Source organism: Schistocerca nitens, chromosome 3, assembly GCF_023898315.1.
Source record: "Schistocerca nitens isolate TAMUIC-IGC-003100 chromosome 3, iqSchNite1.1, whole genome shotgun sequence".
NCBI classification, from domain to species: Eukaryota; Metazoa; Arthropoda; class Insecta; order Orthoptera; family Acrididae; genus Schistocerca; species Schistocerca nitens.
In genome coordinates this window covers 845457976-845485365 of record NC_064616.1, presented here as the reverse complement: position 1 = coordinate 845485365, position 27390 = coordinate 845457976, and the positions used below count along the sequence as shown (strand labels likewise).

Here is a 27390-nt window from a genome sequence, read left to right as displayed (position 1 = left end):
AGGGACTGGGTGTTGTGTTGTCTTCATCATTATCTCATTCCCATCGACGCGCAACTCGCCGAAGTGGCGTCATCCAAAAAGACTTGGACCTGGCGACCGGTCTACCCGACGGGAGGCCCTAGCCACACGACATTTCATTTCACATCCTATATTAATGTCCACTAGGAGATGTCCGGATACTTTTGAACAGAGTGTATACTTGTACTACCGCCGTGGGTCATGGTTTTGTATTTTGGCTACAATGGTCCGTACATTTTGCTGTTAATAGTAGTTTACTCACATTCATTATTAGACCTACCCCTTCATATCTACACTCCTGGAAATTGAAATAAGAACACCGTGAATTCATTGTCCCAGGAAGGGGAAACTTTATTGACACTTTCCTGGGGACAGATACATCACATGATCACACTGACAGAACCACAGGCACATAGACACAGGCAACAGAGCATGCACAATGTCGGCACTAGTACAGTGTATATCCACCTTTCGCAGCAATGCAGGCTGCTATTCTCCCATGGAGACGATCGTAGAGATGCTGGATGTAGTCCTGTGGAACGGCTTGCCATGCCATTTCCACCTGGCGCCTCAGTTGGACCAGCGTTCGTGCTGGACGTGCAGACCGCGTGAGACGACGCTTCATCCAGTCCCAAACATGCTCAATGGGGGACAGATCCGGAGATCTTGCTGGCCAGGGTAGTTGACTTACACCTTCTAGAGCACGTTGGGTGGCACGGGATACATGCGGACGTGCATTGTCCTGTTGGAACAGCAAGTTCCCTTGCCGGTCTAGGAATGGTAGAACGATGGGTTCGATGACGGTTTGGATGTACCGTGCACTATTCAGTGTCCCCTCGACGATCACCAGTGGTGTACGGCCAGTGTAGGAGATCGCTCCCCACACCATGATGCCGGGTGTTGGCCCTGTGTGCCTCGGTCGTAGGCAGTCCTGATTGTGGCGCTCACCTGCACGGCGCCAAACACGCATACGACCATCATTGGCACCAAGGCAGAAGCGACTCTCATCGCTGAAGACGACACGTCTCCATTCGTCCCTCCATTCACGCCTGTCGCGACACCACTGGAGGCGGGCTGCACGATGTTGGGGCGTGAGCGGAAGACGGCCTAACGGTGTGCGGGACCGTAGCCCAGCTTCATGGAGACGGTTGCGAATGGTCCTCGCCGATACCCCAGGAGCAACAGTGTCCCTAATTTGCTGGGAAGTGGCGGTGCTGTCCCCTACGGCACTGCGTAGGATCCTACGGTGTGCATCCGTGCGTCGCTGCGGTCCGGTCCCAGGTCGACGGGCACGTGCACCTTCCGCCGACCACTGGCGACAACATCGATGTACTGTGGAGACCTCACGCCCCACGTGTTGAGCAATTCGGCGGTACGTCCACCCGGCCTCCCGCATGCCCACTATACGCCCTCGCTCAAAGTCCGTCAACTGCACATACGGTTCACGTCCACGCTGTCGCGGCATGCTACCAGTGTCAAAGACTGCGATGGAGCTCCGTATGCCACGGCAAACTGGCTGACACTGACGGCGGCGGTGCACAAATGCTGCGCAGCTAGCGCCATTCGACGGCCAACACCGCGGTTCCTGGTGTGTCCGCTGTGCCGTGCGTGTGATCATTGCTTGTACAGCCCTCTCGCAGTGTCCGGAGCAAGTATGGTGGGTCTGACACACCGGTATCAATGTTTTTTTTTTTCCATTTCCAGGAGTGTATATCTGAATATTGTTGATAATCACCAGAGCAGAAATCCCGTTCATCCTGTCACCGCTCTACACTAATTCCCACTATATCTGACTTTGACATATTAGTGTCTCTTTTCAAGTTCACTAACCAACCTACATGATTAATGGATACAACATTCCAAGTACCGACTGCCTAAAAGTCAGTTTCGTTTTTACTTTGCACAACATCCTACTGAGTAGTCCCTGCCCGGAGACCCGAATGGGGGCTATTATACTTCGGGAATATTTTACCCAGTGGGACGCAGTCGTCATTACGTAGAGCTGCAAGTACTCGGAAAATAAAGGTGCTACAGTTCCCCCGTGCTTTAAACATTCTGCAGTGCCAACATGGTAACACAAGGCCAAATTAGCTTATCGAGACTGTAGTCCCCTCCAACTACTGAAAAGGCAACTGCCCCTCTTCAGGAAACATGCACTGATGTTGAAAACTTAAGGGTGAAAGTAGCTTTCGCATGATGTGTCACTGCAAGTAACGTAGCTCGATGAAACTGCTACAGTATAGTACAGATGGTGACTGAAAAAAATGCACTATGAGACGAACAGAAATTACACTTATTGAAAGACGGCATGAACAGTGAAGTCATCGCGAGATGTGGTGATCCTCTGAACATTACAATTGGCGAGGCCCGGTTCTTAATAGGGTGATCACCACGGGCGGCAGTACATGTTCTGTAACGTGCTCCCATGCTGGCCACAAGGTTGGTAAAAAGTTCTTTTGGTAGTGGGTTCTATGTCTCCACCAGCGACTTTGACATCTGATGGATGGTCGTTGGTGCACGTGGACGCGCTGAAATAGATCTCCCCAAGGAATCCTACACATGATCGATGTGATTTAAGCAGAGGGAATGGGCAGGGCAGTCCATTCCTTGAAGATACTCTCGTTCCCAGAGCTCCTCCACTTGCGCTGTTCGATGCGGTCGGGCATTATCATGTATAAAAATGAAATCGTGGGCCGAATGCAACCATGAAAAATCGCGCATAGGGAAGGAATACAGTGTCAGAAAAACGTTGACCGGTGAGTGTACGAGGGCTGTTTGAAATTTCTGTGCAAAAATAAAAACTACTTACGTGTTTGGGGTAAACTTTTTTATTTTCCGACATAGTCTCCTTTTAGACTTATACACTTTGTCCAGCGCTGTTCTAATTTGTTAATCCATTCCGAATAATAGGAATCGTGCAAGTCTGTTAAATAGCTATTAGTTGCTGCAATCACCCCCTCGTTTGAATAAAATCTTTGTCCCGCCAGCCATTCCTTCAATCTGGCGAACAAATAGTAATCCGAGGGAGCCAAGTCTGGAGAATAGGGGGGGGGGGGGAGGGTTAATTTTTCAACCACAACTGCTGAGGTGTGTGCTGGTGCATTGTCATGATGGAAAAGGACTTTTTGCGTTCCAATCGCCGGCGTTTTTCTTGCAGCTCGGATTTCAAACGGTCCAATATCGATGAATAATATGCACCTGTAATAGTTTTACCCTTTTCCAGATAGTCGATGAGGATTATCCCTTGCGAATCCCAAAAGACAGTCGCCATAACCTTTCCGGCCGAAGGAATGGTCTTCGCATTTTTTGGTGCAGATTCTCCATTGGTAACCCATTGTTTAGATTGTTGTATGGTCCCAGGAGTATAGTAATATATCTATGTTTCATCCACAGTGACGAAACGACACTTAAAGTCCTACGGATTCTTCCTAAACAGCTGCAAACCATCCTTGCAACACTTCACACGATTCCGTTTTTGGTCAAGCGTGAGCAATCGTGGAACCCATCTTGTGGATAGCTTTCTGATGTCCAAATGTTTATGCAAAATATTATGTACCCGATCACAGCACTAGCAATCTCACGCACCTTAACTCTTCTGTCATCCATCTCCGTATCATGGATTTTATCAATGATTTCTGGAGTTGTGACCTCCACAGGGCGTCCAGAACATTAATCATCACTTGTGCCCATATGGCCACTCCGAAAATTTTGAAACCATTTATAAATTGTTCTAGTCGAAGGTGCAGAGTCACCGTAATGTTTATCATGCTTCTCTTTAGTCTCCTAAAGCGTTTTTATTTTCATAAAGTAATGTTTAATCACCACACGAAATTCTTTTTCGTCCATTTTTTGACAGTCACTCGACTTCCTTGATTCCTACGAATGCCAAACACAAAGAAATAGACCAATATGGCTGAAACTTGGAGTGCGTTCTTTCCAAAGATGCTACTAACTAAACATTACCTCGATACGCGCCGGTGGTGCCATCTCTAGGACTTTGCACGGACTTTTCAACCGCCCCTCGTACAGTGTTCATGCGACACTATGCCTCCGCAAACTATAACACCTTGACTACCAAAACGAACATGTTCGTACCCTCATATAGTGAGAGGTGGGAACACGTAATGCACGCAGGAACATTGTCGACCGTGATCGTTTTGGTGGTCCAGGTGTTACTGTGTTGCAAGACATGCGGTTGCATTGGTGTGCTGACCCTCAAATCTTTGAACACTGTACACATTCATTGTGACCCGGTACTTTTTCGCCATGTGCGGCTTTCCAGATATGCATTCGACCCTGACTTCATTTTTACAGATGACAATGCGTGAAGACGTAGGAACTATTGGAATGAAAGTATATTCGGTGAATGGCTATGGCTTGAACTGTCCCCCCCCCCCCCCCCCTCGACATAATTCACATCGAGCACGTGTCGGATGCGTTGGGGAGACGTATTACTGCGTGTCCACATGCACCAACCAACCAGCAGTTGTCAACATTGTGGAGTAATGGAACGCCTTCCCACATGAATTTCTCAGTAGCCCTGTGGCAGGCATCAGAGCACTTTACAGATGATGCATTGTGTTCCGTGGTGATCACACGTCCTTTTAAGAACCATGTCTCATCTTTTGTAATGTCCAGAGGACCACCACGAATCGCGGTTGCTTCAGTGTAATTATTGTGTTTGAATAATAGTTTCTACATCTACATTTGCATACAGACTCCGCAAATCATCGTACGTTGTATGGAGGAGGGTAGCTTGTACCATTATTAGTCATTTCTTTTCCTGGTTCGTCTCATAGCGTATTTGTTTCAGTTACTTTCTGTACTATACTGTAGCAGTTCTTTCTATTTATGGTACAAGTTTCATCGAGTATGTTGCTTGGCAGTGACACATAATGAGAAAATCCATAAGTTTTGCACCCCAGTGTCTTTTAGTTTGGCACGTTCACGGATTTCCCTCCGACGTGTAGATACCAACGTTATGTTTGACTTTGTCGTTGAAATACAGAAGCCACACCACCGCGGCAAAGCCTATGGTTCACAGGTGGTAACAGATGGTTTTTTTAATTAAATACTTTTTCTTCTGCTTTAAAATAATCGAGACACGTGACGCTGGCACGCAAAGAAATGATTTTTTTATGTTTTACGAATAATAAACCATCATTTGTCATCCCCAAAGATGCTTTCCTTGTCGTTTCCATGAAGTTAAATAAAACAAGCAGCCACGTAATCTTTTGATTTACGCTAGTTCATGATTCACATTACGTGTAACTACAACAGTCGTTGTACAATTTTATTCCTATTAGATTTTAATCTTTTATGTTAAGAATCTGTTGAAGATGTCAGTCGTACTCACTGAGAGTGATTACCATTTAAAAGCAAACTAGGCAAAAGTATCTAACGCATCTCATATTCAAGTAATTCGCACATTCCTGGGATATTTAACTATAGCAGGGATGCAATTCCTACCTCTCCTCCGATCTGATTCAAAATGGTTCAAATGGCTCTGAGCACTATGGGACTTAACATCTATGGTCATCAGTCCCCTAGAACTTAGAACTACTCAAACCTAACTAACCTAAGGACAGCACACAACACCCAGCCATCACGAGGCAGAGAAAATCCCTGACCCCGCCGGGAATCGAACCCGGGAACCCGTGCGTGGGAAGCGAGAACGCTACCGCACGACCACGAGATGCGGGCTGCCTCCGATCTGATTCACAGTGACGTGTATTCCAGCATACTGACGCTCGGCCGTGTGAATAGCCAACAGTGCTTACGGGAGTAAAAACTTAAAATACGCGACGTGTTTTAAGTCTCTTCACATGACTAGGAGCATTTCCTGCTTGCCACAAAATACTGAACAGATTCAGTGATTTCCGCGATACTCTCTCGTAAGTGTTGCTATGTGTTGTACTTCCTCTTTCAGTGTTCTGCTACAAGGCAAAGACATCGAAGATTTGAGTCCCCACTTACAGAGGGAGCAACTGTAAGGCGTTCCGTTGTTTGAGCTCACGTCCCATTAATCAACGACGGCTCTGTGTCAAAGAACAAGTGGATTCTGCCTCTCAATGGCACTAATTTAACAGAAATTGCTCTCATTTCATGGACGAAGAGCCGTGGAGTGACACGCAAGGATGCAACGCTCTTCATTAACTCTTGTAAAGTCAGGGTTTTCATCGTTTTCTACCTAATTCGACTGATAGAACGGGATGGCCACAACACAATTGTACTCTGTGTGGGGCCGACAAAATTAATAACTAAACTTAAACTTGGAAATATACGTGCAAAAGCGTTACATACGTGAAGCAAAAATTTTCGTTCTTCAGACACGGGTCCAGGTGGTGAGGGGAGAAGCAGGAAGAGGAGGGGTCGGGGGCGGTGGAAGCAGGTGGTATCATAAGCCCAAACGCCCCGCCCCCTCCCACCTCGGCAAAAAAGCGAGAACACTGTACTAACCACTGATGTAAGAAAAACTATTTTGATTATATTAAAACATTTCAAATTATTTTTATTATTATGAAAGCCCTACGCATCTGTAGTACGTTATACGCGCATCTGACGGTAAGTTAAATTTCGAGGGTGGGAAGAGGAGAGGCAGAAAGACAACACAAGACTGTGCCCCCCCCCCCCCCCCCTCTTACACTCCTGGAAATTGAAATAAGAACACCGTGAATTCATTGTCCCAGGAAGGGGAAACTTTATTGACACATTCCTGGGGTCAGATACATCACATGATCACACTGACAGAACCACAGGCACATAGACACAGGCAACAGAGCATGCACAATGTCGGCACTAGTACAGTGTATATCCACCTTTCGCAGCAATGCAGGCTGCTATTCTCCCATGGAGACGATCGTAGAGATGCTGGATGTAGTCCTGTGGAACGGCTTGCCATGCCATTTCCACCTGGCGCCTCAGTTGGACCAGCGTTCGTGCTGGACGTGCAGACCGCGTGAGACGACGCTTCATCCAGTCCCAAACATGCTCAATGGGGGACAGATCCGGAGATCTTGCTGGCCAGGGTAGTTGACTTACACCTTCTAGAGCACGTTGGGTGGCACGGGATACATGCGGACGTGCATTGTCCTGTTGGAACAGCAAGTTCCCTTGCCGGTCTAGGAATGGTAGAACGATGGGTTCGATGATGGTTTGGATGTACCGTGCACTATTCAGTGTCCCCTCGACGATCACCAGTGGTGTACGGCCAGTGTAGGAGATCGCTCCCCACACCATGATGCCGGGTGTTGGACCTGTGTGCCTCGGTCGTATGCAGTCCTGATTGTGGTGCTCACCTGCACGGCGCCAAACACGCATACGACCATCATTGGCACCAAGGCAGAAGCGACTCTCATCGCTGAAGACGACCCGTCTCCATTCGTCCCTCCATTCACGCCTGTCGCGACACCACTGGAGGCGGGCTGCACGATGTTGGGGCGTGAGCGGAAGACGGCCTAACGGTGTGCGGGACCGTAGCCCAGCTTCATGGAGACGGTTGCGAATGGTCCTCGCCGATACCCCAGGAGCAACAGTGTCCCTAATTTGCTGGGAAGTGGCGGTGCGGTCCTCTACGGCACTGCGTAGGATCCTACGGTCTTGGCGTGCATCCGTGCGTCGCTGCGGTCCGGTCCCAGGTCGACGGGCACGTGCACCTTCCGCCGACCACTGGCGACAACATCGATGTACTGTGGAGACCTCACGCCCCACGTGTTGAGCAATTCTGCGGTACGTCCACCCGGCCTCCCGCATGCCCACTATATGCCCTCGCTCAAAGTCCGTCAACTGCACATACGGTTCACGTCCACGCTGTCGCGGCATGCTACCAGTGTTAAAGACTGCGATGGAGCTCCGTATGCCACGGCAAACTGGCTGACACTGACGGCGGCGGTGCACAAATGCTGCGCAGCTAGCGCCATTCGACGGCCAACACCGCGGTTCCTGGTGTATCCGCTGTGCCGTGCGTGTGATCATTGCTTGTACAGCCCTCTCGCAGTGTCCGGAGCAAGTATGGTGGGTCTGACACACCGGTGTCAATGTGTTCTTTTTTCCATTTCCAGGAGTGTAGAACCGAACCTTGGGTACAGCTGCTGTTGCCAGTGCAGCGTAGGCCACATAAAGACTCTTGTCATAGCCAGGAGGAGCAACACACAAACTTCAAGTTTTCGACCAAAATTGCAAAAATTCATGGCATGGACGCATAAGATGTCATTCAAGTACAAGGAACATAAGATATGGACCGATAATATGTCTACGACTGGTTCAACCTAGCGGCAGTACATGTGAAATCACTAGTGGCGCCGCTATCTACCAGAGGGTTCATCATCTGCTCAACTGGTGGCGCTGCAATAGCTCGCTTGTGAACTGGGAATAGTGGGTTGAGAAACATCTTCTCCTTGCTCTTCTACGTATTACTAAAAAAAAAAAAAAAAAGTAAAAGGTCGAGGGATAGGAAAAAGCAGAAATATCCTATGTACGTTGCTCAACTGACTTGGTTAATCTTTGAATGTCAAAACCGTCGTTTTACATTTCCCAGCTACGAGAGTAAAAAAAAAAAAAAAAAAAAAAAAAGTTTCGCGGCAAAAAGAAAATTGGTCCCCACACTGAGGTAAATTATGCCACACGTTACTTTTTCATTCATACTGAAAGATCGTCCTTTACAGATCCTAAAACGGCCCCAATTTCAGATGATGGTGGAAAAACACACTTCACTTTCCGTAGGATACCACCAGTTCTGTTGGAAATGCTACCGGCGTAAGGCGAAATGACCGTAAACTTATGTGCCACTTCGTTATTTTCATCACTCACCCAACTCACAGTTGGTAGACAATGTAACGAGCATCTGATGCCTCGTGGGATTAGCCGAGCGGTCTGGGCGCTGCAGCCATGGACTGTGCGGCTGGTCCCGGCGGAGGTTCGAGTCCTCCCTCGGGCATGGGTGTGTGTGTTTGGCCTTAGGATAATTTAGGTTAAGTAGTGTGTAAGCTTAGGGACTGATGACCTTATCACTTAAGTCCCATAACATTTCACACACATTTGAACATTTGATTTGTGAATCTGATCTGTCTTTCACTATAATCATTCCGGTGTAAAGTGGCTTCGACGTGGACTAACTCAGCTGGCAAACTTTCAGAGTTCGAGATGACATAGGACCTATACACCAAGGAACGAAGAACCCCTTCACACTGAGCCGGATGGTGACAAATATCAGCCTGAAGATACAAATAAGAGACAGTTGGCTTTCTATAACCGGTATGTCCCAACATACCATTAACCTTCCTCCTGACCAACATAAGGAAGGGAAGGCATGCAGTCCTACGTCTACGGTGAAGCCAAATATTCAAGTGGATTGAATTCAGATGTTCTAAGAAACTGTTCTAAGTGTCACTGCCACGAGACCAAACACAACAAATATTTTGCCACATGAAGACAGTATACACATCGCAATCATTGTACACCGTTGGTTCCGATTCGCAAACTCTTTTCGGTGTGTGTGTGTGTGTGTGTGAGCGAGCGAGCGCAAAAAAGTGCCATTCACTATTTCGTGAGGACAAGCAGTCAACATTAAAAAATTTTGACACGAGATTTTCGACATAAAGATTTCTTTTCATGGACTATTAGGTACAGTTAGTAGGATGTTTCTCACATCTTTTTCTGCTGGAGAGCACGACCATTTCAAGGAGCTTTCACCACAATGGGGAATACAAGTAAACAGCCGAAAACTAATGTACGCAACAAAAAATGTGTATCTAAATGTGGACAGCCGTCTGAAGAAGAATCTGTCACCTGGAAACCGATAACGGTGCTGTTTGTGTGAAAGAATGGCAATATTAACAATGACTGCTTGCTGTTTTCTTCTTTGCAAGAAACAACCTGCAGATTGTCAATGTTTTGTCTCTCATAGCGGATGAGTGTTGGAACGAAGTCAGCGTGATGTACACCAGTTCGGCGAACATCATCACCCACTCGCAATCCATCTTCCGTTTAGTGGCAATGCATGCGTTGCATGGCCGTTCGAGCATGCAGACAGACTGAACATTGTACGTAGCTCGCATTGTCCCGTTGACGGTTGTAGACATGACGCATTCTATTGATTCGCACAGTGAAATCAGATGTACATCGACTTCCAATACGCAGGTGGCTGTACCTAAAGGTTTAATGTGGTCAAAAGAAAATAAAGAGGTCCGCGATCGAAAACTCTAAAACTGTGCAAAGCATGAGATGGTGCCAAAGACTCTTTGAGCAATTTATATTAAGAGAAGCAACGAATCCAGAACAGAGCACTGCGGCACCCTCTCATACAGCACCCTAGTCAGATACAAATCTGTTCGTTTGAAACTGGAGAACAGCCTTCTACTTCCTAGTTTCCAGGTACGAAATTAGCCATAGCTCAGATTTGGCCGCAATTTCGTAGTCTTTAAACTTACGTAGGAATATCGCGTGATCCCCTCTATGATATGCAGTTGTTAAATCAAAGAAGAACCTTCTGTCCTCACATTATCAGTCAGCTGAGCAAGCGCCTCAAAAAAGCTTTTTCTGAAGCCAAAATGCAAGACTTATAACAAATTTTGTATGCTGAGATGTGTCACTGATATTTGCGGAGCGAGATGCCGCAGTGTTTGGCGGTAGTCAAAAATACAAGGCCAAATCCCCATTCGGTCATCCCAGGTTTAGGTTTTCGAGGTTTCCGTAAGACTGCTTAAGGCAAATCCCCAACACAAGCTTCTGTTTTGTGTCTAATGATCTTGTCTTGGAAGATTAGATTAGATTAGAATAGTACTTGATAAATAGATCATGAATACGACACTTCGTAATGATGTGTAACGTGCCAGGTCAATAAAAGGTGTCTATACAAGATATTACATTACACAAAATATTACATGACACTTAATATTTTTTAATCTTTTTTTGTGTGGGGGGTGCGGAAACTACCCACTTACTATAACCAAAAATTCCTCTAATGAGTAGGAGTTTCCATTCAGAAATTCTTTTAATTTCCTTTTAAACGCTATATGGCTATCTGTCAGACTTTTGATGCTATTACGTAAGTGACCAAAGACTTTTGTGGCAGCATAATTTACCCCCTTCTGAGCTAAAGTTAGATTTAACCTTGAGTAGCCGGCCGCGGTGGTCTTGCGGTTCTAGGCGCTGCAGTCCGGAACCGCGGGACTGCTACGGTCGCAGGTTCGAATCCTGCCTCGGGCATGGATGTGTGTGATGTCCTTAGGTTAGTTAGGTTTAAGTAGTTCTAAGTTCTAGGGGACTGATGACCTAAGATGTTAAGTCCGATAGTGCTCACAGCCATTTGAACCATTTTTAACCTTGAGTAGTGAAGATCATCATTTCTCCTAGTGTTGTAGCCATGTACACTGCTATTACTTTTTAATTCGTTCTGACTGTTAATAACAAATTTCATATATATATATATATATATATATATATATATATATATATATATATATATATTGTGAGGCTGCGGTGAAGATCCCTAGCTCTTTAAATAAGTGTCTGCAGGATGATCTTTGATGAGCTCCAGCAATTATTCTGATTACACGCTTTTGTGCAATGAACACTCTTTTACTCAATGATGAGTTACGCCAGAATATGATGCCACACGAAAGAAGAGAATGAAAATAGGCGTGGTTATCTAATTTACTGAGATGTATATCGCGAAAATTTGCAATGACCCTAACAGCGTAAGTAGCTGAACTCAAACGTTTCAGCAGATCTTCAGTGTGATTTTTCCAGTTCAACCCCTCATCAGTGCATACACCTAGAAATTTTGAATATTCTACCTTAGCTACCGATTTCTGATCGAAGTCTGTATTTATTAATGGTGTCATTCCATTTACTGTGTGGAACTGTGTATACTGTGTTTTGTCAAAGTTTAATGAGGACCCACTTGCAGAGAACCACTTAATGATTTTCTGAAATACATCGTTTAGAATTTCATCAGTTAATTCTTGGAAGGGACGTTAAACTGTAATCTTCCTCCCTAAACGATTGTCAGGTTTCAGTAATTAATAATCTGATTTGCACTTTTAAGTGACATTGACTGTGAAGGTGTTACGTTGGAAACAGTATCTCCAGAGACGCGTTGTGTGCAGATGCCACGTTCCGGGGTGCGAGGCGGACTGGTCCAGCGGGGGGCTGGAGCTGGAGCCGCGCTGGCTGCGGTACGCGGTGCCCCACGAGACGCGCGCGGGTGCGTTGCGGCCGGCTCGCTGCCTCGCCTACGCCCGGGCCAACGACACCGACACCGACACCGACACCGCAGCGCCCGACGGAGAGTGCCCGGCCTCCCTCTTCTCCAATGACACTCTGCGCTGCGAGCACTGGGTCTTCGAGAACCCTCGCGCCACAATTGCCGGAGAGGTACGCTGCGTGCAGTTCAGTCTTCCTGGCACACCACAACACTTAGGAACTCTATCAATGCAAGCACAGCGTACAGAACATTGATCTACAGCAGGAGAGATCGTGCCGATACCGCGTAGCACCGCCTCTAGCCATGAAAATGGCTTCAGTTCGAAAGAGTGTCCAATACTTTCTTCACGTGTGCCACATCCATCTGAAACCACAATTGATCAGTAGAGATTCCACAGAAAAAGATGAATGTCAACAAACGTAGCCGGCCGCTGTCGCCGAGCGGTTCTAGGTTCTTCAGTCCGGAACCACGCGGCTGATACGGTCGCAGGTTCGAATCCTGCCTCGGGCATGGATGTGTGTGATGCCCTTAGGTTAGTTAGGTTTAAGTAGTTCTAATTCTACGGGACTGATGACCTCCCATTTTAAGTCTCATAGTGCTTGGAGCCATTTGAATTTTGAACAAACGTAAAACGAGGATTATGTAGTCCAATGAAATCAGACGATGCTAAGGGAAAATAAGATTATGAAATGGGGTAGCTGGGGACAACATACAGGCTTTGTTTAATCGAAACCAGATGATGGAAAACAAAATATCTTAATTTAAATTTTCTCCAAAATCGTCTGCTCAGCTTAAGTAGTTGGGATGTTTAATCATGGCATAGTACACCAAAGGACCAACGGATGGAACTGTCACTTTCGTAGTACAACAGAGAACCAATAGACGGCGCTGTTAGTTTCTTTATGTAGTGTCGGCAGACTTGCCAACACTACGCACACTAATTGAAAGAGGCGGCCAAGATGCACGCGCTAACTCACGAAGGATGGAGTGAGGTCTGAAACAGGATACGTAATGAATGCTATAAAGAAAAGTACGTAGCTTCTGGAATACTTAACTTTAATCCATCCTTTGTATACATCGTTCTTGATGAGACATCTGGAGATTGTGGCGATACAAGTGAGACTCTTTAGATACAAGCTATCTAAGGCTAATGGCGCCTTGCTAGGTCGTAGCCATGGACTTAGCTGAAGGCTATTCTAACTATCTGCTCTACAAATGAGCGAGGCTTCGTCAGTGTGCATCGCTAGCTACGTCGTCCGTACAACTGGGGCGAGTGCTAGTAAGTCTCTCGAGACCTGCCGTGTGGTGGCGCTCGGTCTGCGATCACTGTCAGTGGCGACACGCGGGTCCGACATGTACTAATGGACCGCGGCCGATTTAAAGCTACCACCTAGCAAGTGTGGTGTCTGGCGGTGACACCACACTTTAACTATGTGACAGATGTATCTTTAGGAATACAAACTAACAGAGTATTTACTTGGCTAGGATATAATGATTTACTGATTCCGCTTTGTGTATTAAAAACCTACAGACATTGCTTTGCATCTTTAGACAGGTTTTATTTATATTTGAGTGTGAGCCTAGGAAAGCTTTTATCCCCCCCCCCCCTCTCTCTCTCTCTCTCTCTCTCTCTCTCTCTCTCTCGCTGTGTGTGTGTGTGTGTGTGTGAGAGAGAGAGAGAGAGAGAGAGAGAGAGAGAGAGAGAAAGAGAGAGAGAGAGAGAGAGAGAGTATGGCATAATATTGCCATGTCTGTCTTTTTCCAGTTATATGTTCTTTGTACCTGATGTTAAAAATCTAAAAAAACTACAATATTCACATCAAAATACGTGTAAGTAGTTTTATATGCATTGTAGACCACTCAAGATGCCTAATGTGAATAGGCACAATATGTCTGGTACTTAAGAATAAATTGCGGTTGCAAAAGATGGAAGTTTACTTATCTCTGTGATAAAAGTTAGCAGAAATTAATCTGAAAGTGATCTGTGGATGTATAGAATGCGAATTTAAGTACATAGAGCCACCACCTCCGTGCAGCCTTTGGCAACAACAGTGGCTCTAACTAGGATGGGCGTTGAGGGCAAATGAGCTTCAATTACAGCTGTGGGTACGGTATTCCATGTTGCTTCAACTCTGTGCCACAGTTAATCAAGCATAGTGGTTGTCGAGTGGTGGTGTGCCAGTCTCTCTACAACCCATGAACAGATACCTTCAGTGGGTGACATTTCTGGAGAGGATGCTGACCAAGGCAAAAGTCGAACACCCTCTGTATCGAGCCGGGTAATGACATCACGGGCAACATATGACCTTGGTGTTAGCTTTTTGAAAGGTAGCATACGTAGACCTCGAAGACAGGGCACAGTCACTGACCTAAAGATGTTATAAATGTAATACCTGTTATCCGGATTACCGGCTATGTGAACCAGAGGTGATTGTGTTATGTACCAAGAGGCATCTCACACCATTGCGCCAAGTCCTGGACCCCATATGACAATGGTGAATGCCATTTGGTAACGTCCTTTCTCAGAACCTCCACACATGGATCGTAATGCTATATGGAGAAGTGCAGCTCAACTGTATTATGATATGATGTTACTCCTCTGTCAGATGTCGTTGGACAAAGCTCTGTCTGCCGCCACGTCAAAGTTCATGATACTTCATACGTTATCGCAATGTAATGTGGATACTTGTTTTTGTATCTGCACAGATGTGACAATACCATGGAACCATCCTGTCAGCACAAATGTCACTACTCTAGCCAATGGTGGTTACTCTATCCAGAAGCCAGGTAGCTAGACTCTGGAAGAGGAAAAACTCGATGAGAACGTCAATATATGTGAGAACAGAGTGTCTGAACACTGTGTACAGACTGTCATGGACAAAAGCACAAAACGTGACCAGCAAGAAGGGCCAGAACAACTAGCGCATGAAACCAAGAGCACAGCATTTGAGATCTGATCTGTGTTAGTCAGTCTCTGTGTTAGAGCTGACTGGCCTTGCCCATCATCAGTGGCAAGTTAATACCTGGGTCAGTTGTTCCACGAATTGAATACTCCATGGGCACCATTTGTGTAGCTTTCCACACTATTCTATCAAGAGACCCATGCTGTCTCATCTGTGTCAGTATGTATGTACACTGGAGGATACTAAATGCTTACGCTACAAGCAGACAACATATAACCGAAAATGGTCTCGTTTCAGTTGGAAATTCCGTTGAAAAACTGAAGAACGTGCGTGAGTGATCACCACTGGAAACTTATTCCACGGGTGAAAGTAGGACAATGGAGGGCATAGTGAGACTGGCAGCAGACGAGTGCGCTGCCTCAACTGGGAGCCTCCTACCACGAACATGCCACTGACACTGTCACTCAGCAGATGCGGAGATGGCAGCGTTGCAGGTCAAATGGGTAAAACTGATTTGAATGATAGATCAGCTGCTCCTGAACAACATCCACCCAGAAGCAAATGCCAACATTTGTGGCTCACTTCTACCCCTGAAAACCACCCCTGCTGTTGGCCAAAAATCTGGGCCCGAACAACGGTCCTATGAGGAAAGCACGCCAAGTCATGACTTTCCAGAGGATGCGACTCGATGTGTAACACATTAATGACGCCCTGTTGCTGGCACCCATACAAACATTCCGCCAGACTACACCCATTAACTCGGCGTCACCTGGTACGTGGCTAGGAATCTAGACAATTCATTGTCCTGGGACAAGGCAGAAACAGATTTCAGCATTTGGGTCTTGAAGAAGATCCACATAAACCACTCCACCACCGAGTTAAAAACCAGTTGAAATGGGGCAGTAGTCAGATGCTGAATACCGTTGCGAATTCAAAAATCCTCAGACTCCTGTACCACAAATTGCTGACCGTTATTAGATACGTGGGCCCAGAGGGCGCCCTCGATAGAAAAAATGATTTACAAACAACGAAGAATTGCTGTCGATGTCAAGGACGACTGTGTGGCTACATGCAGCAAATTGGACAATGCATCCCGTAGCAACAACCACAAGCTGTCTGCCTCCATAGCTGAGTGGTCAGTATGGCTGACAGCTATGCGGAATGCCTGTGTTCGTTTCCTGGCTGGATTAGAGATTTTATCCACTCGAGGACAGCGTGTTGTGTGGGCCTCATCAGCATTTCATCATCATCGAGGTGCAAGTCACTGAATTGGCATCAAATAAACAGACTTGCATTAGGCGGCCCAGATGGGATTTCCTGATCGTTAGATGCCATACGATAATTTTTTCGACCACATGCTTCCCAGAAAAGGGTTAGGAAGTCGATGTGCATCCTGTCCCAAAGGGAAAACTGATGCAGCAGCACAGCCTGGTTGTGTGAAGGCTGCACAAGATATTCAGTATTATGATCCATCAACGACTGGAGGCCCTAGCGACACCGCATTTTTTACTGGCGAGTAGACACGCCACCGTACCGAAGCCTTCATACAAGACACATTCCAATGCAGCGCCTACAGCAGCTGGAGTATGTAAGTACACAACACCTTAGGAACAACGACTGACAACTTTTCTCATCCGTGGCATGCTTTAGGACTCCCCATAGAAAGTTGAGTTGACAGAAAAGTAGAAATAACGTACACCACGCCGAATCCGTTCTTGAAGGAGCATGCTTGGGCTATCCCATCTGGATTACTGAGACGATTTTCTGGAAAAGCTAGTCGGTGGCCATGGTGGGGCGATATCCCGCGTCACCAAAGGAGAATCTTGCAATGTCTGTTGCAACATATCGTCCAATAGGAAAACGAGAGTCCCCTGCCGATTGAACTGCGGATCGGGTCCCACTGCCAACAACAACTGTGTATCTGCATGAGCATGCTGAGTGGTGGGCTGGTAATGAATGTCATAGCAATAAATACTGAGAAAGACTGGCTACCTCTGCAATCGATGGACAGTCCTATCTGGTAGCTTAGAAAGAGGGCCGAATAATGAAATCAGTGGTTTATGGTCGGTGATGACTAGGGGATTTGCTCCATACAAGAAACATTAAACTTTTTAACACCGAAAATGACATCCAGCTCCCCCTTTTCCATGTGCAAATATTTAAATTGTACCACAGGGAGCATCTTCGATGTGTAAATGATGGGCTGCTTGGTGCCTTCTGAGTTCCTGTGCGGCAGGACCACACCACTGCCGTATTGGAACACATCGCAGGCCAGGGTTAATGCCTTACCTGGCGTAAAAGAAGCCTAACAGGGAGCTGAGCACAAACACCATTTGAAGGATTGAATACCCTGCTGACAGTCCATAAACCACACAACTCCTTTTTTGGGAAGCTGGTTAAGGGGACAGCAGTTGTGGGTGGACTGGGGAATGAACTTAGCGTAATAAGAAATCTTGCTGAAAGAGGACTGGAGCTCCTTCTGGTTCTTGGGCACCAGTAGCTTAATGATGTCTTTGATGTACTTCTATGAAGGGATGAGGCCATCTTTGCTATTCACATGTCCAAAAAACCTTTGTAGCAAAAAAATTACGTTTCTCCAACTTACAACAAAGGCTCTTCAGAAGGCGTTGTAAAGCCGCCTGTAGATTCTGTAAGTGATCCTGCCGCTTGAAGCCCATCGTTCCACTTCTTTACCTGTCACACGTCAATCCTGTGATCGTTTATTGACAAAGCCATATTCCTTTTTAATACCGAGGTTATTATCGTTTTGGTTTCTTGTTGTCCCTCTCGTTTTGCTTTTGCTTAAGCTTATTTTATATAACGTTTTCTACCCTCGTAATATAATTTTCAACGAGATTTTCAGAATCATAGACATCAGAAACAAGTTTGATTTCGTTAGTGACGACACGAGAGTCTTACTTGTCCCTTCAAATAATCGTTACAGCATACAGCCATTGCCCACAATCGCATTTCAAAGCATCTGTTTTAAACTGTACGTTTATGAGAATTACCAGGATTCGAATTTATGTATAACTTTTAAATAGATCGCAGTATACGCTATTTTTATTTTTACACACCAGTATTCGTCATTCCTCCTACAGAAACATAGCCAAACTGTGTTCTTATCGTTATTACTCTTTTGTATGAGTCAGTTTAGTTGTTACTGATGTCAGATAGCTCTAATTACGTCTCCCTTTAAGGCTTTGTATCTACATGAACCATGGACCTTGCCGTTGGTGGGGAGGCTTGCGTGCCTCAGCGATACAGATGGCCGTACCGTAGGTGCAACCACAACGGAGGGGTATCTGTTGAGAGGCCAGACAAACATGTGGTTCCTGAAGAGGGGCAGCAGCCTTTTCAGTAGTTGCAGGCGCAACAGTCTGGATGATTGACTGATCTGGCCTTGTAACATTAACCAAAACGGCCTTGCTGTGCTGGTACTGCGAACGGCTGAAAGCAAGGGGAAACTACAGCCGTAATTTTTCCCGAGGACATGCAGCTTTACTGTATGATTAAATGATGATGGCGTCCTCTTGGGTAAAATATAGTCCCCCATTCGGATCTCCGGGCGGGGACTACTCAAGAGGACGTCGTTATCAGGAGAAAGAAAACTGGCATTCTACGGATCGGAGCGTGGAATGTCAGATCCCTTAATCGGGCAGGTAGGTTAGAAAATTTAAAAAGGGTAATGGATAGGTTAAAGTTAGATATAGTGGGAATTAGTGAAGTTCGGTGGCAGGAGGAACAAGACTTATGGTCAGGTGATTACAGGGTTATAAATACAAAATCAAATAGGGGTAATGCAGGAGTAGGTTTAATAATGAATAAAAAAATAGGAGTGCGGGTTAGCTACTACAAACAGCATAGTGAACGCATTATTGTGGCCAAGATAGACACAAAGCCCATGCCTACTACAGTAGTACAAGTTTATATGCCAACTATCTCTGCAGATGATGAAGAAATTGATGAAATGTATGACGAGATAAAAGAAATTATTCAGGTAGTGAAGAGAGACGAAAATTTAATAGTCATGGGTGACTGGAATTCGTCAGTAGGAAAAGGGAGAGAAGGAAACATAGTAGGTGAATATGGATTGGGGGGAAGAAATGAAAGAGGAAGCCGCCTTGTAGAATTTTGCACAGAGCATAACTTAATCATAGCTAACACTTGGTTCAAGAATCATAAAAGAAGGTTGTATACCTGGAAGAATCCTGGAGATACTAAAAGGTATCAGATAGATTATATAATGGTAAGACAGAGATTTAGGAACCAGGTTTTAAATTGTAAGACATTTCCAGGGGCAGATGTGGATTCTGACCACAATCTATTGGTTATGAACTGCAGATTGAAACTAAAGAAACTGCAAAAAGGTGGGAATTTAAGGAGATGGGACCTGGATAAACTGAAAGAACCAGAGGTTGTAGAGAGTTTCAGGGAGAGCATAAGGGAACAATTGACAGGAATGGGGGAAAGAAATACAGTAGAAGAAGAATGGGTAGCTCTGAGGGATGAAGTAGTGAAGGCAGCAGAGGATCAAGTAGGTAAAAAGACGAGGGCTAATAGAAATCCTTGGGTAACAGAAGAAATATTGAATTTAATTGATGAAAGGAGAAAATATAAAAATGCAGTAAATGAAGCAGGCAAAAAGGAATACAAACGTCTCAAAAATGAGATCGACAGGAAGTGCAAAATGGGTAAGCAGGGATGGCTAGAGGACAAATGTAAGGATGTAGAGGCTTGTCTCACTAGGGGTAAGATAGATACTGCCTACAGGAAAATTAAAGAGACCTTTGGAGAGAAGAGAACCACTTGTATGAATATCAAGAGCTCAGATGGCAACCCAGTTCTAAGCAAAGAAGGGAAGGCAGAAAGGTGGAAGGAGTATATAGAGGGTTTATACAAGGGCGATGTACTTGACGACAATATTATGGAAATGGAAGAGACTGTAGATGAAGACGAAATGGGAGATAAGATACTGCGTGAAGAGTTTGACAGAGCACTGAAAGACCTGAGTCGAAACAAGGCCCCGGGAGTAGACAACATTCCATTAGAACTACTGATGGCCTTGGGAGAGCCAGTCATGACAAAACTCTACCATCTGGTGAGCAAGATGTATGAGACAGGCGAAATACCCACAGACTTCAAGAAGAATATAATAATTCCAATCCCAAAGAAAGCAGGTGTTGACAGATGTGAAAATTACCGAACTATCAGTTTAATAAGTCACAGCTGCAAAATGGCTCTATGGCTCTGAGCACTATGGGACTTAACTTCTAAGGTCATCAGTCCCCTAGAACTTAGAACTACTTAAACCTAACTAACCTAAGGACATCACACACATCCATGCCCGAGGCAGGATTCGAACCTGCGACCGTAGCGGCCGCGCGGTTCCAGACTGTAGCGCCTTTAACCGCTTGGCCACCACGGCCGGCCAGCTGCAAAATACTAACGCGAATTCTTTACAGACGAATGCAAAAACTGGCAGAAGCGGACCTCGGGGAAGATCAGTTTTGATTCCGTGGAAATGTTGGAACACGTGAGGCAATACTAACCTTACGACTTATCTTAGAAGAAATATTAAGAAAAGGCAAACCTACGTTTCTAGCATTTGTATACTTAAAGAAAGCTTTTGACAAGGTTAACTGGAATACTCTCTTTCAAATTCTGAAGGTGGCAGGGGTAAAATACAGGGAGCGAAAGGCTATTTACAATTTGTACAGAAACCAGATGGCAGTTATAAAAGTCGAGGGGCATGAAAGGGAAGCAGTGGTTGGGAAAGGAGTGAGACAGGGTTGTAGCCTCTCCCCGATGTTATTCAATCTGTATATTGAGCAAGCAGTAAAGGAAACAAAAGAAAAATTCGGAGTAGGTATTAAAATTCATGGAGAAGAATTAAAAACTTTGAGGTTCGCCGATGACATTGTAATTCTGTCAGAGACAGCAAAGGACTTGGAAGAGCAGTTGAACGGAATGGACAGTGTCTTGAAAGGAGGATATAAGATGAACATCAACGAAAGCAAAACGAGGATAATGGAATGTAGTCAAATTAAATCGGGTGATGCTGAGGGGATTAGATTAGGAAATGAGACACTTAAAGTAGTAAAGGAGTTTTGCTATTTAGGGAGTAAAATAACTGATGATGGTCGAAGTAGAGAGGATATAAAATGTAGACTGGCAATGGCAAGGAAATCGTTTCTGAAGAAGAGAAATTTGTTAACATCGAGTATAGATTTAAGTGTCAGGAAGTCGTTTCTGAAAGTATTTGTATGGAGTGTAGCCATGTATGGAAGTGAAACATGGACGATAAATAGTTTGAACAAGAAGAGAATAGAAGCTTTCGAAATGTGGTGCTACAGGATAATGCTTAAGATTAGATGGGTAGATCACGTAACTAATGAGGAGGTATTGAATAGGATTGGGGAGAAGAGAAGTTTGTGGCACAACTTGACTAGAAGAAGGGATCGGTTGGTAGGACATGTTTTGAGGCATCAAGGGATCACAAATTTAGCATTGGAGGGCAGCGTGGAGGGTAAAAATCGTAGAGGGAGACCAAGAGATGAATACACTAAGCAGATTCAGAAGGATGTAGGCTGCAGTAGGTACCGGGAGATGAAGAAGCTTGCACAGGATAGAGTAGCATGGAGAGCTGCATCAAACCAGTCTCTGGACTGAAGACCACAACAACAACAACAACATCTACTGTATAAGGGGGCGATCAAAAATGTTTTGTTTAAACGCATTGCTGCAGCGTACAAGCAGTCCAGCGCGACTATGATGCGAGTATACCGGGTGAATCACCTGAACCTTGCATCGGAAATATTCCGGAAATGTTATTGATGTGTGGTTTTCACAGAATGAATTGGTAGACAGGGGCTCGTACTGTTAGCCAATAGACAGTAATAATATTAGGAAAGTGTATTTTTGTGCAAACATGCACTTTTTTAAATGGACCAATCTCTGTTGACATTAACAAACTAACAGTATGGTAAACTGTAATGTCAGTGGTGTTTGTTGCACGATTCTAATGCGAGTCGTTTACGAGATATCGTATTTATAAAAGTTTCCTCATCGACACTTGTTTGTGCCATTCAACCCGCGTAGTTGGTAGGTACGATGTTTCGTTTTCTTCCTGTGTGCTTGTGTTTTCCTTGAGTGCTTTGTGACTTGCTAATCGTTAGTGTGTGACAGCCCAAGCAGTAGGTCGTGAGTGAAAGATGGGATTTATCAGATCAGAAAAAACCGACATGCTCATGGTGCATGCAGAGTATAGGAAGAATGCAGTTCGTTCTTGTAAGGTGTATGCACCAAGATATTCCTATAGATGTCAACCATCTTGGCAAGTATTTATCAACTTCCTCAACAAGTTAAGTGAAAGTGGTAGTGTAACAGCTTGACAACGTAACAGAAGGAAAGAAGTGGCGGCAGAAGAGTGGGAAATTAATGTTCTTGCTGTTGTTGCAGTTGATTAGCACTTTAGCTCTCGCGCAAACGTACGAGGAAGTGACACGAGTCAGGCAAGTGTTCTACGCATTCTCCATCGACATAGATTTCACCCGCCGGCCGGGGCCACAGAGCGGTTCTAGGCGCCACAGTCTGGAACCGCGCGACCGCTACGGTCGCAGGTTCGTATCCTGCCTCGGACATGGATGTGTCTGATGTCCTTAGGTTGGTTAGGTTTAAGTAGTTCTAAGTTCTATGGGACTGATGACCTCAGAAGTTAAGTCCCATAGTGCTCAGAGCCATTTGAACCATAGATTTCATCCCTGCGCCTGCTACACGAACGTCTGAGTCACAGCTCTCGTAAAAGATACGTAATTTAAGTTGTAATAAACTGTTTTTAACACTTTAAACTAATTTATTACGTTAATTATAGTGCTCTTCAAGCGTACCATTAAAGGTTTTTGTCTTACTCGCGTATTTTCACAGTAATCACGTTAAGTTCGTTTTGTTTAGATATCGCGGCCAGGCCGAACTTTTGAGCGTTCCGATTAAACTTCATACCGCAATTTTAAGTGCATTTACTGATAGTTTAGTGTGCTAAATACGTTTGATGCCCCTTTATATCTGTAGAGTATCGTCATCTCTTAAGTAATTTCCAGTAATAAACTTCTGAACCACTGTTTACATTGTCGCGAGTAGGCCTAATTTTTCGTACACGTATTTTCATTGTTTTCCGGTAAATTAATTGTCTTTCTGTCACTAAAATCGATTTGTACCATGAGTGTAAAGTGCCTGACGTGCCGTAGAATCGTTAGCTCCGGGGTCTGGTGTGATGGATGTCGTAACTTTTTTCATTGCGGCGATTGTAGTGGCGTGGGAATTGGGAAAATGAGCGAAACTCATCAGTGGTTCTGTAGGCTGTGCAGTAGAGATAGAAAGATTGTGGAACAGGAGGGGAAAATTGCTGCCCTTCAGCCTGAGTTAGATGAGGCTAGGTGAGAACTGGGCAGGTTAAGGGGGAGAAGGGTAAACAGGAGTGGGAAGTGGCAACAGGCGTAAGGAACAGGCCAAGAAATTCTTCTGACAACTTTGTTATTAATGTCAAAAATAAGTTTGACCTGTTGCCTCAGTCAGAAACTGTTGAGCCTCTCACAGAAGTAGATGTAGAAGCTTTCAGAAGCAAATTGAATAAGAATGTAGGGAAGTCTGCAAAGAGAAAGAAAATCTTGTTGCTAGGTAGTTCGCATGCTAGGGGTGTGGGCCAACTTCTGCAGGATGAATTAGGGTCAGAATACCAGGTCACAAGTTTTTTTCAAACCTAGTGCTGGACTGGGGCAGGTTACAGAGGATTTAGGTTTACTATGTAGAGGCTTTACTAAGGAAGATACTATGGTTATTGTGGGTGGGCCGGGCAACAGTATTGACAGAGATCCGGGGTACAGCATAGAGTGTGACCTGGCAAAGATTGCATCAACATCGAGTCATACCAATGTTGGGTTTGTGTCGGTTCTGGAGCGCCACGACCGACCTCATTTGAGCTCTTCTGTCACGAGAGTTAATTTGGAGTTGGAACAGCTACTTGGATCTGGTGCACACATTGGTGCGGTTCCTGTTGATTCACTCTGTAGGTGGGACTATACTAGACATGGCCTACACCTCAACAAGAAAGGGAAGGGTAAACTGGCTGGGCTGATAGCAGGATATTTAAAGGGGGGAGGAACTACATCTCATGGTGGAAACTCTTTTTTAGTGTAAGATCAGTGTCCAGTGGGAAACTCAGCCAGGCAAGTACTAAAGATGTTAAAAAAGTTCAAGATACTCACAAAAGTAAAGTGAAAAATAATGTTAGTATATTTCATCAAAATATTGGGGGATTGAAGAATAAAATTGATGAGCTTCTGCTTTGTTTAGAAGATATAGAAACTGAGAATATAATAGATGTACTACGCCTGTCTGAGCATCACATTGTCACTGATATGCAAAAGGTTAGCATCAATGGGTACAAGTTAGCTGCACATGTAAGTAGAGATAATATGATGAGAGGAGGAGTTGCCATATATGTCAAAAGCTTCCACAGTGTAAAAAATTTAGAAACTAAAACATTTTGTGTAGAGCAACATATGGGAGCATGTGCCACTGAACTAAAACTAAATGATGGCACTTCCATAATTGTAACAGTGCATAGGTCCCCCTCAGGGAATTTCCAGCTATTTCTAGAAAACTTGGATACTTTGTTGTGCTATCTGTCAGACAGGGGGAAGCAAATTATCATTTGTGGGGATTTCAATGTTGATTCCCTGAAAGAGTGTAATAGGAAGAATGACCTTGTAGTATTACTCAGTTCTTTCAGTTTGAGCTCCATCATTGATTTTCCTGCTCGGATAACAAAGAACAGCAGGACATTGATAGATAACTTTTTTATAGACCAAGATAAGTTTAAGGACATGAATGCTTATCCTGTTGAGAATGGTCTTTCAGATCATGGTGCACAGCTAGTTACAGTACATGACATAGCTCCATGCAGTATATCAAATCAGAATTTCAAAGCAGTGCGTTGAATTAACAATATAATTATTGCAAACTTTAGAGAAAGCCTACAGCAGCTAGACTGGGATGAAGTGTATAAGGAACCCGATGCAAACTTGAAATATAACTTATTTCACGATACATTTTTAAGGGTATTTGAAAATTGTTTTCCCAAGAAAATAGTTAAACATAATTCCAAGAAAACATATAAAAAACCTTGGCTAACTAAAGGAATAAGAATATCTTGCAACCGTAAAAGAGAACTGTTTCTAACAGCAAGAGGGAGTACTGACCCCGAATTTGTTCAATATTATAAAAACCATTGTACGGTACTAAGAAAAGTTATTAAAAAGTCCAGACGCATGTGTATCATGTCTGAGATCAGTAACTCTGATAATAAAATTAAAGCAATTTGGAATATTATTGAAAGGGAAACAGGGCAACCAAGAGCACAGGAAGACTTTAGTGCCATAAAACTGAATGACAAGTGTACTAACAAACAATCAGAAATTGAAAATATTTTCAATAATCATTTTTTAAATGTTGTGGAGAAAATAGGATCTAGATCTTCACTAGAAGAGGCAAGGCTACTAATAGAAGAGGCCATACATGTGCAGTTTGAAACAACTGTATTTCCACCAACCTCTCACTCTGAAATCAGTAAAATAATAAACTCACTGAAAAGTAAAAGCTCTTACGGAATTGATGGCATTTCCAGCAAGGTACTTAAAGCTTGTTCCTCACAGATAAGTAGGATTCTAAGCCACGTATGTAATAGCACTTTGGAGCAGGGTGTTTTCCCCGATAGACTGAAATATGCCATTGTAAAACCATTGCATAAAAAGGGGGATACGTCGGATGTCAACAACTACCGCCCAATCTCTCTTCTGACAGCTCTATCAAAAATTTTTGAGAAAGTAATGTATTCAAGAGTAGCCTCCGATATTTGTAAAAATAAAGTACTAACATAATGTCAGTTTGGTTTTCAGAAAGGCTTTTCAACAGAAAATGCTATATACGCTTTAACTGATCAGATATTAAATGCTCTGAATAACCAGACCTCACCCATTGGTATCTTTTGTGATCTCTCAAAGGCCTTTCATTGTGTAAATCATAGAATTCTTTTAGATAAGCTAAATCATTGTGGTTTGAGGGGGGCAGTGCACAAATGGTTTAATTCATACTTAACTGGAAGAATGCAGAAATTGGAAATAAGTGGTTCATGTAATGTTAAAACAACAGCTGATTCCTCAAACTTGAGGGCTATCAGGTACGGGGTCCCACAGGGTGCGGTCTTAGGTCCTTTACTGTTCTTGATATACATTAATGACTTACCATTCCACATTGATGAAGATGCAAAGTTAGTTCTTTTTGCTGATGATACAAGTATAGTAATAACATCCAAAAATCAAGAACTAAGTGATGTAATTGTAAATGATGTTTTTCATAAAATTATTAAGTGGTTCTCAGCAAACGGACTCTCTTTAAATTTTGATAAAACACAGTATATACAGTTCCGTACAGTAAATGGCACAACTCCAGTAATAAATATAGACTTTGAACAGAAGTCTGTAGCTAAGGTAGAATTTTCAAAATTTTTAGGTGTGTCCGTTGATGAGAGGTTAAACTGGAAGCAACACATTGATGGTCTGCTGAAACGTCTGAGTTCAGCTACGTATGCTATTAGGGTTATTGCAAATTTTAGTGATAAGAATCTCAGTAAAACAGCTTACTATGCCTACTTTCATTCACTGCTTTCGTATGGCATCATATTCTGGGGTAATTCATCGTTGAGTAGAATAGTATTCATTGCTCAAAAACGTGTAATCAGAATAATTGCTGGTGCCCACCCACGGTCATCCTGCAGACATCTATTTAAGGATCTAGGGATCCTCACAGTAACCTCACAGTATATATATATTCACTTATGAAATTTGTTGTTAATAATCCAACCCAGTTGAAAAGTAATAGCAGTGTGCATAGCTATAACACCAGGAGAAAGGATGATCTTCACTATGCAGGGTTAAATCTGACTTTGGTACAGAAAGGGTAGATTGTGCTGCCACAAAAGTCTTTGGTCACCTACCAAACAGCATCAAAAGCCTGACAGATAGCCAACCAACATTTAAAAATAAATTAAAAGAATTTCTAGATGACAACTCCTTCTACTAATTGGCTGAATTTTTAGATATAAATTAAGGGAGGGGAATAAAAACCAACTTAGACATTAGTGTCATGCAATATTTTGTGTAATGTAATATCTTGTACAGACATCTTTTATTAACCTGACACGTTCCA

The 27390-nt window shown here is 44.1% G+C and overlaps 1 protein-coding gene across 3 annotated transcripts in view; it reads left to right on the top strand.

The window, feature by feature from the left end:
• Positions 1 to 27390, top strand: part of LOC126249785 (organic cation transporter protein-like) — a 263258-nt gene that overhangs the window by 113732 nt on the left and 122136 nt on the right. For all 3 annotated transcript variants that reach the window (XM_049951468.1, XM_049951469.1, XM_049951470.1), the window contains exon 3: positions 12126 to 12393. In XM_049951468.1, coding sequence (XP_049807425.1) covers positions 12126 to 12393 — 268 coding nt within the window. The remainder of the gene's footprint in view (positions 1 to 12125; positions 12394 to 27390) is intronic.